At 36.0% G+C, this 17,032-nt stretch overlaps 1 protein-coding gene across 5 annotated transcripts in view; it reads left to right on the plus strand.

The window, feature by feature from the left end:
* LOC103597883 (chromosome unknown open reading frame, human C11orf54) overlaps window positions 1-14,930 on the plus strand; it is a 20,834-nt gene extending 5,904 nt beyond the window's left edge. For 2 of the 5 annotated variants that reach the window (XM_008581756.1, XM_008581757.1), the window contains 7 exons: window positions 2,060-2,158; window positions 5,953-6,026; window positions 6,205-6,306; window positions 7,864-8,040; window positions 9,001-9,150; window positions 12,923-13,039; window positions 14,358-14,930. In XM_008581756.1, coding sequence (XP_008579978.1) covers window positions 2,060-2,158; window positions 5,953-6,026; window positions 6,205-6,306; window positions 7,864-8,040; window positions 9,001-9,150; window positions 12,923-13,039; window positions 14,358-14,531 — 893 coding nt within the window. In that variant the 3' untranslated portion in view covers window positions 14,532-14,930. Of the gene's footprint in view, window positions 1-1,118; window positions 1,164-2,059; window positions 2,159-5,952; window positions 6,027-6,204; window positions 6,307-7,863; window positions 8,041-9,000; window positions 9,151-12,922; window positions 13,040-14,357 lie in introns of those variants that run through there. The other 3 variants (XM_008581759.1, XM_008581758.1, XM_008581760.1) reach the window with 3 other exon arrangements.
* Window positions 14,931-17,032: the final 2,102 nt, after the last annotated feature.

The raw sequence follows: 17,032 nt of genomic DNA on the forward strand, positions 1-17,032 counted from the left end.
GCCGCCGCGCTCCCAAGTGGCGCACTGTAGCAGTGCGCCACCGGGCCAGCCCTAATATATGTTTCTTGACTTAAAATTTATTTTCAGTTTTATTAGAAAATCTTGTAGTAAGAACTTGTTCACTTTGTAATTGGTAAAAAATAGATTTTGTTATATTTCCACACACTAAATCTTAATTTATATATTCATTAAGTCTACAGTAATTAGTCTAGGTAGGGGAATTTTCTAGTCAGTTTGGATTCCATTATTATATAGATAAAAAATCTAGTATGGAGGGCCGGCCCGGTGGCGCACTGCTACAGTGCGCCGCTTGGGAGCGTGGCGGCGCTCCCACTGAGGGTTCGGATCCCACATACAGACTGGCCGCTCGCTGGCTGAGCAAGGTGGGGCGCAACACCGAGGGTTGCGATCCCGTTGCCGGTCATGAAAAAAGACAAAAAGGAAAAAAAAAAAAATCTAGTATGGAGTAACCATATGGCTAGATTTAGGATGACTTCATGTTCTTAAAGAATGCATCTAAAAGACTAAACTTCAGTTGGTTAGAGCTCTGTGTTATGTAACATCAAGGTCAAGGGTTTGGACCCCCATACTGGCCAGCTGCTGCCCCAAAAAAGCACCTTGGTATGACAACACTGTGCTCTAACCATCTGAGCTAACCAGCCAGCCATTGTAAGGACTTTTGATCCTTAAAAGTACATTGCTCTTAGATTTCTACCTTTGAGACACCAATGCTTTTTTACATGTTTATTGAGGTATAACATATCTACAATAAAGTACACTAATTTTAAGTGAACAGCTTGATGAATGTTAACATATGTTTATAGCCACGTAACTACCATCCAGATCAAAATACACAATATTTGCAACATCCCAGAACACTCTTCATGTACTTCACAGTCACTGTCTCTACCCCAAGAGGTAACCACTATTCTGACTTCTGCCATCTTAGGTCAGTTGCCTGTTTTTGAAACACATAAAGTGAAGTCATATATATTATGTACTCTCTTGTGTCTGGCTTCTTTTTTTTTTTCTTTTTTGCAGCTGGCTGGTACAGGGATCAAACCCTGGACCTTCGTGTTATCAGCACCACGCTCTGAGCAAACGGCCGTGTCTGCTTCTGTTGCTCAACATTTTGCCTGTAATCTTCAATGAAGTTGTTGCATGTGATTGCTTACTTTTTAAACAGTTTAAATATTTACATTTCAGTAGGTTTTTGGAATCCCCTCCTGTAGGGAAAATATAGCAAAATGGTCAAGGTCCCTCAGGTGTTCAGAACCTTACCGAGTATTTGATGTAAATATGCAGGTGTGCCCAGGTGTTCCTTGGTTATTGTCTAATGTAATTGAGCATGTGTGCTCAGGTGTCCTGGGTTATTAGACTTAAGTATAAAGGACGAGTGGCTCTGATTCACAGGGTCCCCCACCCCCGGGGGTCCACAGGGAGGCCGCTGCTACTGCTGAAGACTTGTTACAAGCTGCTGCTGCTGCTGAGGAAGCTGAGCTCTGAGCCCCTGTCATCTGCCATCGGCTCTCGGGATCCTTCCCAATTACATAGCTCGCGACCTGCTTGTGCGGGGTCTGGTGACCCAGGAGGCATATGAGGGGTCTGTGGACCCAGCCTGGCATGTGAGGGGTCTGTGACCCAGTCTATACAATGGGTCTGAAGGGTCTGAGCCATAGCCTGACACCACCCCAAAAGGAAGGTAGTACTCACCCATGTACAGTATTTTCAGTGGTTTGTAATCTCTGTAGATGAAGTATTAATGTGTCTTGGTCTGTTATATCTTGTGATTAATTATATCTGTCTTTTTTATTTTATTTGTTTATTGCATAAGTTTAGGGTGGGAGTGTGACATACAAAGAAGTTGAGAAAAGATGTGATATGTGGTAACCAAATTTTTACCTAATGTTAAGTAACCGTTTTCCTTGTCTTTATTAGTTATGCAGAAGGGGCTAAAAGCGGTGGGAGTGTGACATACAAAGAAGTTGAGAAAAGATGTGATATGTGGTAACCAAATATTTACCTAATGTTAAGTAACCGTTTTCCTTGTCTTTATTAGTTATGCAGAAGGGGCTAAAAGATAACTTTGCTGATGTCCAGGTCTCTGTAGTTGATTGCCCTGATTTGACTAAGGAACCGTTTACCTTTCCTGTAAAAGGTAAGCAGTTTTTGCTATTAGCTTTTGTTTTTGAGTTAAAATCTTCTCCTGAAACCAGAATTATTTTTAAGGGTCATCTTAAATTACCTACAAAAAAAGGATATTATCACAACTTTTAGGCTAAATTGTACTTAATATCTGTGCTGTTTTCTAATATTGGTCAAATTTCATTTTATAACCTTGTGGGAAAAGATTGTGTTTTATGCACTTTTGTAACCTTTACAGGTTATGTAATAGCTATTCAGTAGACTAGAATCCTTGATATCACATGGGAGTTCTGTTTTTGATTGCTCAAGTGATTTACAGAAACTTACTTCACTGTTTTTATTTTATTTATTCAAGACCAGAAGGGATCTTAAAAGCATTGTATTTGAATTATCTATTAAATATTCAGAACCCTTCAACAAATTTGCCAATTAACCATCCACTGTTTGAAGTGAGAAGAAAGGGAAATTAATATTGGCTGAATAAAATAATTTGTCAGACAGTGTGATAGATACCTTTATCTGATGTCTTAAATTTTACAGTAACACTGCAAGGTAAGTACTAGCCCCAGTTTATAGGTAAGAAAACTGAAGCTTGAAATAGGCTAAGTAAACAGTATGAGTCCTAATCAGGATTTCACATGAAGGACTGTCTGCTGTGATGAGGAATTCGGAGATAAACAGAATGTTCTTTTATTATGTAATTAACATCTTTGTTAAAAAGTAGTTTGCCATAGAAGTCCTAGACACTAGTTCTATCTCTGCCACATACAGATTACATTACTTTGAGTAAGCCACTTAATGTACCTGGGCCTCAGATACATTAAAATGGGGGGATTTGAGTTGAATATCTTTCCAGCTTAAATAGTCTTTGATTAAGTAGTTGTGTGAATTCTAGAAAGTTTGTGTACCAGATAGCAATTTTTCTTAGCACTTTGAAAGCATTTAGCATAATACTTTTTTTATAGCCATGTTTCTTCCAAATATGAAAGTAATATATTCTCCCTGCTAATTCATTAGTTAATTTAAGTAAAAGTCAGAAAACATGGAAGAGTACAAGGAAGAAAAAAGAATGTTGATCTTGGGGCTGGCTGGTTAGCTCAGTTGGTTAGAGTACTGCCTTATAATACCAAGGTTAAGGGTTCAGATCCCCATGCCAGCCAGCTGCTAAAACAAAACAAAAAACAGAAAAAAAATGTTAATCTTAATTCTGTCATCTAAGGGGTTGTACTTTGAAGGAGCTTTTTGGTCAATAATTTGTGAGTCTTCAAACTGCATACTGGAAACCAGATACATATGTATATGTACATGTATGATCTTTTATAAACATAGTTATGCACTTTCTACATGAATTGGTCTTGATAAGGTCACCAATGACCGTGGTATGCTTACTAATATTATTTCATCTCTCTACATGTTTCATGTTGTTTGGCCATTGCTGCCTGACACTCTCCCCTTGGTTCCTTCTCTTATCTGCTTGGTTCTTTTGCCTCTTCTTCCTTGGTGCCTTTCCTTCCTTCTTTTTTCCTCATTTTACCTGGCTTCTTTTCCAGAATTCTTTCCTTAGAGTCTTCATTTTGTATAATCTCTCTGGGTTTTTCTATCTATACCTGTGGTTTTAATTGCTGACTGGATACAGCAACTTTGAAATCTGTATGTCTCACCTAGATCTCTCTTTTTCTTAGCTATTGATCAGTATTTTCAGCTGCCTATTGGACATTTCCACCTATATATGGTAAGGGCAACTTAACATCAATATGTCTAAAATTTAACTCATTACTTCAGCGTAGTTGCCTATTCTCCTTTCTTTGTTTTGGTTTTAGCTTCCTCTTCTCCATCTCTACAGTCACCATTATTAGCTTTTTTTTTTGGAAGCTGGTGGGTATGGGGTTCGTGAGGTTCCAAATTCTTGACTTTGGTGTTCCAAGGCTGTGCTCTAACCAACTGAGCTAACTGTCCAGACCTCTTCACTATTTCTTGTCTTTTTCCCTGGACTACTAAAAGAGTTCCCTAATGATTTCTTAAAACTTCAACGGGGCTGGTTGGTTAGTTAGATTTCATTAGGTTCAGCCTGGATGAGTGAACTTATTTGAAAATGAGAAATGGCTGAGAGCTTCAAGGCAGATTACATGCTTATGATCAACATTTAAATATATTGAGAGATGTGGGAGAATCTGTAACTAATTGACAAAGAAATATATGAAGAGATATATAAATCAACGAAATGGAATATTCCAAAGTCCTTTGGGGAGGTGGTGTTGTACTAGTTGCCCCACCATTGAGAGTTGGCTGAAACAATCTACTCTCTATGGAAGATAGGAGACTTTGTACAATTGCCTCTTTAAATGTACAAGACATTCTAAAGAGAAACCTGCATCTATTTTCATATTAAGAAATGACCCAAGGGTTCTTTCATCCCTGAGATGTGTTGATTTACAGATGTATTAGTCCATTTTTGTTGCTTATAACAAAATACCTGCAACTGGTGATTTGTAAGAAGATGAAATTTATTGCTTACGGTTTCGGAGGCTGGGAAGTCCAAACTCCAGGGAACACATTTAGTGGGTATCTTCTTTGGTGGTGGCTCTACAACAAATGCAGAGGTCTCATGTGGCAAAAGATGGCAGAGCAGAGAGAGATTCTCATGTGTTCTCCTTTTATAGCCTTCAGAACCACACTCCTGACCACCATTATTAATCTATTCACTGCAGCGTGGTCCTACAATCTAGTCACCTCTTTAAGCCCCCACCTTTCAATTACCATAATAGGGTTTCCCATCCTCAACAGTTACAGTGGGCATTAAGTTTTGGGGGGACATTCAACCCAAGGCAGCAGATAACCTGCACTTCTTAATCTAAATGGCATTTTAATTTTTCTCCAACCCTTGCAATAAGTGTGATCACCAAGATGCAGAACTTTTTCAGGAGCTAGTTTGCTCCATTGTTCTTGCAGACAATTTCTAATTTTTTTCTCTTTAAATTAAATTTTGATGTTTTCTTTTTGATTTAAAAAAAAAAGAAATTAGAGATAACTTTAGATGCTAGAAACTTTCTACTTATATTTTTAGTTAACCTCTCAGGTACAGCTAGACATAATTGGGAGACAGCACTTTTTAAATTTTTTTTAAAATAAAAAGTGTAGAGTGGAAAAAAGTTTTGTTTGAGAAATGGAAGTCTTGTCAATTTCATGCTAACATATTACACAGTACCTGTAATTGCTCTATTTCTTCAGCTATACAGAGGGTAGATGATATCCAGGGGCTCCTCTACAGTGTTGGTAGTCTGGTGGTGGTCCACACCATCCAACATGTTTCAAACCCTATGCCCACCTCTTGTGAGAACACATGAGCCTAATTACTTACCATTTTTATAAACAACCTTGGGAATAGAAAACGTTGACAGGATGATTTTCCAGTGTGGATCTAAAGAACTTATATTCTTCCAGAGCAAAATATTTTAAAATAGAAAACAATTTTAGCACACATGCAAAAAAACCCTCAAAAACAGATTTTTTTTTAAAGGACTAAGGCAATACAGACTAATAAAAGACAGCTCAGCCAATCAAAACTTTGGCTCTAGTTCTAGCACTTGTCCTATTTTAACTACCTGTGTCTCCAATATCATCATATAGTTGATGCCATAAAGGTAAAATAGGACAGGGGTACTAGCTATTTACATCTTCTAACTCTGCTATTTGTAAAATTCTTTATGAAAATGGAGAAGTTATACACTCTTAGTAAATTAAACTAGTAAATTTTATACTTAAATTATATGTTTGCCTATTTTTTAAGATGGCTTGTGTTTTTTTTAGGCATCTGTGGGAAAACTAGAATTGCAGAAGTAGGAGGTGTGCCTTACTTATTGCCTCTTGTAAACCAAAAAAAAGTAAGTGTACTTTTATTCTTCACATACACATGAAGATTGTAGAAGTTGGGTTGATTACTCTGTTTCTTGTTAGAAGATTCATTGATCAATGTGGAAAAGTGCTGATGAACTCAGTAATGAAAAGTAAACCAGAGACTTTGTGTAAGTTATGATTTAAATATGCTTTTCTTCTTTATAGGTTTATGATTTGAATAAAATTGCAAAAGAAATCAAGCTGCCTGGAGCTTTTATTCTTGGAGCAGGAGCAGGCCCATTTCAGACTCTTGGGTTCAATTCTGAGGTCAGCATATATAATTATTTTATTTTATTGATTTGACATTTGGTTTGTCTTTTTCCTTCTCCTGCCCTATCAGAAAGTCTACTTTCTGAGTGAATTGAAAGTGGTTGATGTCGTATCTCACTACAGATTTGATACTATTTAATATAGATTTGGATTACAGCTCCAATTGGTCCAACTGTAATGAAGCACTAAACTCTAGTTTCAGACTTTCTTAAGGTATAGATTTGGCCTTAAATGAATCCAAGCTCCAAGGATATTCTGCTGAAGGCTGTGGATTATAAAAGATTTTTATCCTCACATATACATCCTAATTTCTCTATAAACCTTTGCTTTTGGTATGAAGGCAGCTTTGGATCAGAAGATGAATGGAATATTTAATGATCTAGTCAACTCCCTCCTCCAGACCAAATGATAGGAAACTATTAGAGTAGTATGATGGTTATTTAGAAAAATTAATAGCTATTAATAGTATAAGTATTTCATATATACTAGTAATATATTACTATTACTGTATAAAAATAAGTTTCTTTGCATCTCATGAATAGAAGAATGAATGACCTCTTCTTTTTGCCCGTTCTCTCACAGCCTCTTCTGATGTGACCATTAGTCCGTAATCATACAAATTTGTGGGGGTGAGGTGGCCAGTTTACAAGTTATTTTTTGGTGGCTGGCCAGTGTGGGGATACAAACTTGTGACCTTAGTGTTATCCAACACTGCTCCAACCAAGTGAGCTAACCAGCCAGCCCTGGCTTACAAATTCTTTTGCAGAAACATTGATATAATATAATTTGCGTAGTGTTAAAGATAGAAAAAAAGTTTAAAATTTAAAATTAGATTTTTATCTCTTTTTTAATTGAAACATAGTTGATGGTACATTGTGAGGTACAGAGTTTAATATCAACACCTATGTGTAATATGTGATGCTCAAATCAGGATAATTAGCATATTCGACATTATACAATGTAATCTTTTTCATGGCCCTTTACCAATTCCTCCCTTCCCCACCTCCCCTTCCCCATTTCCCACCTCTGATAACCTCAGTACTGTTCTCTCCTTTTGAAAGTTCAATGTATTATTGTGATTGTTGTATCTTTCTTTCTTTTTGTTTGTTTGGTTTTTTTTTTAGCTCCCACCTGTGAGTGAGGACATGTGTTAGTTCTCTTTGTGTGCCTACTTATTTGACTTAATATAATTTTCTCTAAGCCCATCCATGTTGCTGTAAATGGCAGTATTTCATTCTTTTTTATGGCAGAGTAGTAGTATTCCATTGTTTAAATATAATACATTTTTCTTATCCAGCTATCTGACATAAAACTAGATATTTTAAAGTAAATGTAACAGTGTTATAGAAATACTGTAAGAAATACTATAGACATTTTATAATATGGTTTTCCAGTTTTTAGTATTTAAAATATTTCATATTTTATGTTTTCTTATTAGGACTTGAAATAAAATGTCTCAAAATCTGGGATAAAATATTTTGTTACCTTATTCAAGACATTCTCTTTGCATAGAGATAATACTAAGATTGACTAATTACTTTATTTTCTTTTCAGTTTATGCCAGTTATTCAAACAGAAAGTGAACACAAACCTCCTGTGAATGGAAGTTACTTTGCCCATATTAACCCTGCAGATGGAAGGTGCATACTAGAGAAATACAGTGAGAGATATCATGGTTTTGGATGTGCACTATTGGCTAATCTTTTTGCCAGTGAGGGTCAGCCTGGCAAGGTGATTTATGTCCATAAAAACACAGTATTCTCTAAATGTTTTCAGATAACTGAAAATTTGAACTTATATTGCCCCAAATATGGTTTTCCTAAGAAAATCAGAGCTACCAAAGTAAAAGCTCTTTAACTGAATTACGAAAGATTCAGAGAGTACTACAGGCTAAGTGAAAGTCTTATTTAAATCTGATGTTAAAAATAATACTTAGTAAGCAATACCTTTTTCTGAGTAACTGAAAGGTAACAGTTTTTTAATTTGGGGAGTGAGTTAGTCACTTACATGAACTGTGCAGCTAAAATAAATAGATAATGCCTACTTATAGGTAGTAAATAGGTAATTTGCTCATTCTTGATTGATCACACATTGTGCTCAATACAAATGGTGGTGGTGGAAACTTACAGCAGGAGGAAAATAAGGAGAATTAATGCCTCACTTCATTTTTACTTCATGTTAGTACACAAAGAAATGACTTCAGTGCTAGCATTTGTGAAGACTCTCAGATTTAAGTAGAGATAGCCACTTTGAGAAATGAGGTAAATAAGTCAAAATACCTAATGAAGTGGAGATAACATAGTCAAGAATTTTCAGGGAAGTGAGAAAATGGAATCGTTTCCCCCTCACCTCCACTTACCAGAGGTTAATCTGTTTAAGCCAGGGAATTCTTAACCCTTGATACATATGTTAAGAGTCTCTAGAGTTCAGTGTAGGTCTTAGCTATAACTCTCTTTCTCAGTTTAAGAAAGCATGAATAAGACTTATTATTGCAGTACATTATATATAACTGATATATAATTTATCAATCAAGACTCAAGAGTATTGAAACTCCTCAACTCAGATCTGTGTAGTGTTTGCAAAGAGGAGAATATTTGATGGCATTAAATTATATAATGTTTCATTTTGGTAGTAATTTACATAAAAAGATTGCAGATTAGCCAATAGCATGTATATTTATATCCTCTGTAGGTCATTGAGGTGAAAGCCAAAAGAAGAACTGGACAACTTAACTTCGTGACTTGTATGAGACAGACTCTGGAAAAACATTATGGAGATAAGCCTGTAGGGATGGGAGGTACTTTCATAATTCAGAAGGGAAAAGTGAAGTCTCACATTATGGTAAGGACCCACGTGTGCACAGATGCATTTATGGGATGTATGTGTACATGTGCTTAAGATCTTAGGATCATATGTTAGGAATTGTACCTTTAGAGATACCCTAAACATGTCCTTTTACTATGATTATACTCGTATTATTTCAAAAATTTAAATAACAAGATGTAAATTAGGGCTAGCTGGTTGACACATTTGGGAGAGCATGGTGCCGGTAACACCAAGGTCAAGGGATTGGATCCTCTTACTGGCCATTCACCAAACCAAGCCAAACACTGTAAGTCATATTGTGAGACAATGCCTAGCAAGATTTCTTTCTTGTTAACATATTAGCACTTCCTTTTCAATGTTTCTTATTAAGATCAAGATAAACTCTAGTATAAACTTTAAAAACTCCTTTTTATTTTCATTACCAGAATCCCAAACTCAATACATAATAGACTTTGCTATTAAGATGGTTGTGTGTTGGGGGAAAGAAATATTCATCATAAATGTTATAATCAAGAGGGCTGGCCAGATAGCTAGCTCAATTTGTTAGTGCATGCTGTTATAATAACAAGGTCAAGGGTTTGGAGCCATGTGCCAAGAAATGGACTAAATATATGTTTATGAGACATTATTGGTGGAATACTATATGAAGCCAGTCTCAGAGTATTCAGGACTTTTTTATTTTACAATTTTTGATAGGTGAATGAAGTGTAAAAATGACTTAAACTTAATTTTTATTTTATTAGTAAAGCCATCAGAAAATGCTTTGTTTTGGGCCGGCCCGGTGGCGCACTGGAGAGTGTGCCGCCTGGGAGCACGGCGGCGCTCCCGCAGAGGGTTCGGATCCCATGTGGAGACCGGTTCCTGCTCACTGGTTGAGCGCAGTGAGGGCGCAACACCGAGGGTTGCGATCCCGTTGCCGGTCAGTAAAAAAGACAAAAAGGAAAAAAATAATAATAATAATAATAATTTTGGGCTGGCCCGGTGGCTCACTGCTACAGTGCGCCACTTGGGAGTGCGGCGGCGCTCCCGCCGAGGGTTCGGATCCCACATACAGACCGGTTACTCACTGGCTGAGCGAGGTGCGGGCGCAACACCGAGGGTTGCGATCCCGTTGCCGGTCCCGGTCCGGTACGGGTGCGACACTGAGGGTTGCGATCCATTGCCGGTCACGAAAAAAGACAAAAAGGAAAAAAAAAAAAAGAAAATGCTTTGTTTTAATGTTTTTCATCTTGGTTGTTTTAAATGGCAAGCTAGTTAATCCTGCATAGAGAGAGCATTTGTGAACCTATTTAATTGCTTTTCCAAATTATTAACAAGAGAATTATAGATAAATCTATTTGTAAATAGCAAATGATTATAGGATTGAATCATGATGTAGCAGAATTTTATATCAAGAAGCTTATATTTTATTTTGTTCTTAATCAAAATTAACTATCTTCAAAAGTACATAAGAACACTCATTTCTTCCTAATTCCCGGGTATATATATTTCATTTGAGTGAACTGTGAACCTGTCACCCTTAAAATTAATTCTTCAGCTACTTATAATTTCATCACATGCATTTGGTAACTCTTATCAGGAGCAAACAGGCAAATGTTACCATGAATAATACTATACATTTATATTTGCAAATGCATTTAATTTTAAGAAAGAGTAAAAACCAAGGAAAATGAAGCAATGGATTTCTATCCACTTTTTTTTTTTTAATTGTGGCAAAATATACACACCTAAAATTTGCCATGTCAACAATTTTTAACTGTACGAGTCGGTGGCATTAAGTATCTTCATGTTATTGTGCAACCATCTCCACCATACATCTCCAGAACTTTTCTCATATTGCAAAACTGAAACTTTATGTCTATTAAATAGTAACTCCCTATTACCTTCTCCAGCAACCACTATTCTACTTTCTGCCTCTATGAATTTGACTATTCTAGGTACCTCGTATAAGTAGAATCATACTGTATTTTTCCTTTTGTGAATGGTTTATTTCACATAGCATAATGTCATGAGGGTTTATCCATGTTGTAGCATGTATCAGAATTTCCTGTCTTCTTAAGGCTGAATAATATTCCATTGTAGGTATAAACCACATTTTGTTTATCCATTCTTCTATCAATTGACACTAGGGTTGCTTCCACCTTTTGGCTGTTGTGAATAATGCCACTATGAACATGAGTGTGCAATTATCTCTTCAAGACCCTGCTTTCAGTTCTTTTGGGTATGTACCCAGAAGTAGAATTGCTAGATTATATGATAATTTTATGTTTAATTTTCTGAGGAACTGTCATACCATTTTCCACAGTGACTGCACCATTTTACATTTCCATCAGCAATGCACAAGGGTTTCAATTTCTGCACATCCTAGCCAACATTTGTTAATTTTTTATAATAGCCATCCTATTGTATGTGAAGTGGTATGTCATTGTGGTTTTGATTTGCACTTCTCTAATGATTAGTGATGATGAGCATCTTTTCACATTATTGTGAATTATTTTCCTCTTACTGGAATATTTATATATCCTCTTCGGAGAAATGTCTTTTCAAGTCCTTTGCCCATTTTCTAATTGGGCTGTTTGCTTTTTATTGTTGTTAAATTGTAGGAGTTCTTTATATATTCTGGATATTAACCCCTTGTCAGATATACAATTTGCAAATAATTTCTTCCATTCCATGGGTTGACATGTCACTCTGTTCATAGTACCCTCTACACAGAAATTTTTTAATTTCAATGTAATCCAATTTATTTTTGTTGTTGCCTGTGCTTTCAGTGTCATATCTGAGAAATCATGGCTAAATTCAATGTCATGAAACTTTTTCCCTACATTTTCTTTTAAAGGTTTTAGCTCTTGCATTTAGATCTTTGATTCATTTTGAGTTCATTTCTGTGTATGGTGAAAGGTGAGAGTCCACCTTTATTCTTAGAATGTGGATATCCAGTTTTCTCTGGACCATTTGTTGAAAAGACTGTCCTTTCCTCACTGAATGGTGTTGGCACCCTTGTTGAAAATGTTTCACCATATATGCAAGGGTTATTTCTGGGCTTTCCATTCTATTCCATTGGTCTGCATGTCTATGTTGATGCCACTACTGCACTGTTCTGATTACTGTAGCTTTGTAGTAAGTTTTGAAGTCTAGAAGTGTGAGACCTCTAACTGCTTCTTTTTCAAGATTATTTTCGCTATTCAGGGTCCCTTGAGATTCCATATAAATTTTAGGATAGATTTCTTTATTTCTGCAAAAACAGTCATTGAGATTTCAATAGGGATTGCATTGAATCTTTAGATTGCTTTGGGTAGTATTAACATCTTAACAGTATTAAGTCATCTGATTCCCAAACACAGGATGTCTTTCCATTTATTGGAGGCATCTTTAATTTCTTTCAGCAGTGTTTTGTAGTTTTTAGTGTACAAGTCTTTCACCTTCTTGGTTACGTTTTTTCCTAAGTATTTTATTCTTTTTGATGCTTCTACCCGTTTTTGGTGCTTTGCTTTTTTCCCCCATTACTGGTAGAAAGTAATGAGATTTAAGATTAGGATGGGGACATATACACAGGAAAACTGAGAAGCTATGAAAAATAAAAAGAGATGAATAGACTCCATAAGTTTTAGTTTGTACACATTGATTTATCCTTTTGAAAACTAGGGTGTATAACTTCTTTGACAAAAATAGTGGAATGTATAAGAAGGCTTAAAATTTTTAACTTAATAAAATTATATATTTTTCAAAATTTTAGTTCTCAATTAATGTTCAGTATGTTTACCTGCTTAACGATCTTTTATTCTAGCCGGCAGAATTTTCTTCCTGCCCATTGAACTCTGAAGAAGAGATAAATAAATGGTTGCATTTTTACGAGATGAAGGCTCCTTTGGTTTGTCTACCAGTTTTTGTCTCCAGAGACCCAGTAAGTCTGTGACTTTCTTTTATAATGCAGTATACTGCAGTGATAATGCTTAATTTTTAGGATATTCTTTTAGAATTAGGCACATTTTGTGTTATTTAAAAAGTAGGATAGTCTCTAGAATTATCTTGAAAGATAAGAGAGGAGGTGGCTCACCACTCTGAGTTAGGCAGAGCAGATTTTACCTTTGAGAAAGTAAAGGCACAGGCATTTTATTATTTTTAATTTTTTTAAAAAAGACAACTTGTAAGGGGATCTTAACCCTTGTCTTGGTGTTGTCAGCACCACGCTCTCCCAAGTGAGCTAAGTGGCCATCCCTATACAGGATCTGAACCCATGGCCTTGGTGTTATCAGCACCGCACTCCCGAGTGAGCCACGAGCCGGCCCTGGCACAGGCATTTTAAATGACACACAAATTCATTTTATTAAATAGTAAAATCACAACTAGGATTCAAGTTTCCTATCTTATTTGGTGTTCTTTATATTTGAATACTATACATACACACAAAAAAAAATAGTATAGGGGCTGGCTGGTTTAGTTGGTTAGAGCATGGTGCTGATAACACCAAGATCCAGGGTTTGATCCCTATACCGGCCAGCCGCCAAAAACAAAACAACAAAAAAACAAATAACAGAAATATTATAATATAGACCAATTCAAAGCAATTACCTACCAAAATACTGGTCATATCTTTTGATCGTGTGATTACATGTCTAGGATTTTATGCTTAAATATATGCATAATGGTGTAAAATGATTAGTTAAAAGGTTATTCTTGACAGCATTATTATAATAGCAGAAGAATTGGAAATAATGTAAATGTCAGTTGGAGGAGTTATGTACGTACAATGGAATACTATATAGGTATAAAAGGTTGAGGAATCTCTTTTATGATCTGATATACAAAGATCTCAAAGGTGTATTGTATTTTTGGGGGGGTGGGCTGTGGTTAGCTAGTATGGGGCAAAGCTATATTGTTAAGTGGGGAAAAAAGCAATATGCAGAACCACATGTACATAGTGCTACAATTTGAGTTTAAAAAAAAAAAAAGTAGATATTTCTGGAAGGATATACAAGAAACTGCTTACATTGGTTGCCTGCAGGGAAGGAAAGAAATTGGTGGGGCAAGAGAGGGGAAGCCACATTTTACTGAATATATCCTTTTGCACCCTTTGAATTTGGAATCATGTGAATATATTACCTATTTAAAATAAAATGAAAACGATTTTAACATAAATAAAAAAAAGTTCTCCCTCCCCCTTAAACAAATTCTAATTAAAATAATTTGACTACTAACAGATTGCTTGTCTGTTGTCCTAGGGGTTTGATTTGCGACTAGAGCACACTCATTTTTTTAGTCATCATGGAGAAGGTGGACACTACCATTATGACATTACTCCAGACATAGTGGAATATCTTGGATACTTCTTACCTGCAGAGTTTCTCTATCGCATTGATCAACCAAAAGAGACCCATTCAATTGGGCGAGATTAAATCAGCTGATACTCTTTTAGAAAAAGAAACAACTAAGGTTAACTAATTGATACTAATATAAAATTCAATAGAAATGCTTTTTATTACTTAACCATTTTTTTGGCCTTTAAAGTGAAAGGGATATGTTGACGTTGTATTCTATTTCATGGATCTGTCTGAAAGAGATTATTGAGAACAAAGATACCTAATTGGGATGGTCTTCATTTTTTTTTTTTTTATACATACATACATTTATTGAACCAACTTCATTATGTTCTTATTCTGTAATACCAGCAAAATCAATCTTATGTTTATTCTTCAAGTACAAACTAATCAGGAATCGTGTAATTATTCCTACTGTCTAACAGTAATAACTTACATTCATGTAACATTATTAAATTTTTCAAATTTGTCTCAGAACTGCTGAGTGGATGTTTCTGGGTAGTAAAAAAAAAAAAATCAGTGTTTAGAAATGTTGATAGCTGTGAATCTTTGTACTGAATTTTAGAAATCATAGTATACTTTTTTCATGGAACAAGGTGGGCAGGGAAGCCCTTCATCTTTTGGGTTAAATTAAACCATACTCAGAATTTTGCAGTTTGCCTTTCAGAGTCATTAGAAACTAGTTGGTATGATTCCTCCTTTGTTTGGATTGCCAGTTAGAAGCAGTTTGTACTTTGCTGGTTCTTTGCAAGAGGAGAAAGGAAAAGAAACAGCATTAAAATACAACACTGAAGTGAGTGTACTTTTATTTATAAGTGAGGCTATTGCTAAACATGACCACTGTCCTTGTGAAATATAAAATTATACTCTTAATGATTGTAATGGTTGAAATTTTCTTTGTTCTTCTATAATAATCATTAGCCAGAAATCAAGTCTCTAACCTTGCCAGTGCCAGCAATGTGCAAGTTTAGGAGTTCTTTAGTATTAAGGACATATCTTCAAATAATATTTTTTGATTGCCTACTTTGTATATTAGCTATAACATCTCTTGTGAGGATAAATTCCTAAATATTTCTTTTAAGTAAGCACTATTTTAAAGCAAAAAGAAAGAATTTTATATTTATAATCTGATATTGTTTCTTTTTAATATTTTGTCTCCAGACAAAAGTAATATTAGTATTCTTTCACTTAACAAATATATATTGAACACGTACCCTGCTCTATGGAATGTAAACTCCATGAGGGCAAAGATTTGTTCACTATTGTGTAGACTTGAACAGTGCCTGACCAAAGTAGGCACTCAATAAATATTTGTTGAATCGATGAGTGGGAGGATGATTATGTCAGACACTTCACTAGATGCTGAGATCTATGTAGTGGGAGAAGACAAATAATACCAACAGACATATTTGTTAAGTGCTATGAATAGAAATAAAACAGGGATGGAAATAAAGGAGGATGCTGTTTTGTTGTGTCCATCCCACTCTGAGACAGGATGGACTCCCTACCCAAAATTTGGTTCAGATGTCAAGACTGATGAAGTCACACATACACCAACAGGGTATGAAGGGGTTTATTACTCACATAATGAAGCTTTCTGGGGAGAGCAGGGCAGCTCCTAAGCAGGTCCAAAAATGGCCTGAGAGAAAAGAGACTCTTTTGGGGTTTTTATGGTGCTTAGGGGATGGGGCCAGGGTGATGGTTCTTAAATGCAGTTTGAGTTTCCCACAGGTGTCATGAAAGCCTGGGTGCTCCCTTCTTTATCAGCTTGCCAAAATTTGGGGAGGAAAAAGAGAGGGTAAGGCTTAACAGCTGTCAGCAGTCAAACATCAAGATGTAATCAGATTCTTCATTATACGTGTTACATAGAGAGATCAGGGAAAACTTCTCATAAAGAGACATTAGCAAAGACCTGAAAGAAATGGAGTGAACCATGAAGTTATTTGATAAACATCCTTCCTGGCAGATTCAAAGGCTCAGAGGCAGGAGAGGTCTTGTATGTTCAAGAAACAGCAAGGAGGCCATCGTGAACAAAATAGCATCACTTGACTTTGGAGCTAACATCTAATGCAACAAATATATACTTTACAATATATACATATATATTCACAAAATTATAAGTTAATGTCATATTCACTTTAAAATTAGGAATTTGACAGGGATGCCCAATATTGTTAACTATTGGAGGCTCTGGCCAGGAAAAAAGGAAGAACAGGTGTAAGGTAAATGCAGGACATAGACCTATCCACCCTTGCCACGCATGCCAGAGTTCCCCTTCCCCCTGGGAAACTACCCCTGGTCAAGGTAGTTTATCCAAGGAAAGGCACGTCTCCTTTAAGACAAATGGAAGACAGTAGAAAGCAGGAGCCCAGAGTAAATAAATTAGCATATAAATGGAGTTAGAATACTAGTGTTAACTACTCTGGTGCCAGGAGGGGTTAATTTATCCAGCCAGATCTCCTGCAAGCTCTGAGTTGGGTGAGGGTCTACACATAAGCATGCAAATGATTTACACCTCTACTTTGATCTGTTCACTGTATGACTGTTGTATGTACCCTATGGCAGTGTGAATTTCTAGC

This window comes from Galeopterus variegatus, unplaced genomic scaffold (assembly GCF_000696425.1).
Source record: "Galeopterus variegatus unplaced genomic scaffold, G_variegatus-3.0.2 Scaffold2452, whole genome shotgun sequence".
NCBI lineage: Eukaryota > Metazoa > Chordata > Mammalia > Dermoptera > Cynocephalidae > Galeopterus > Galeopterus variegatus.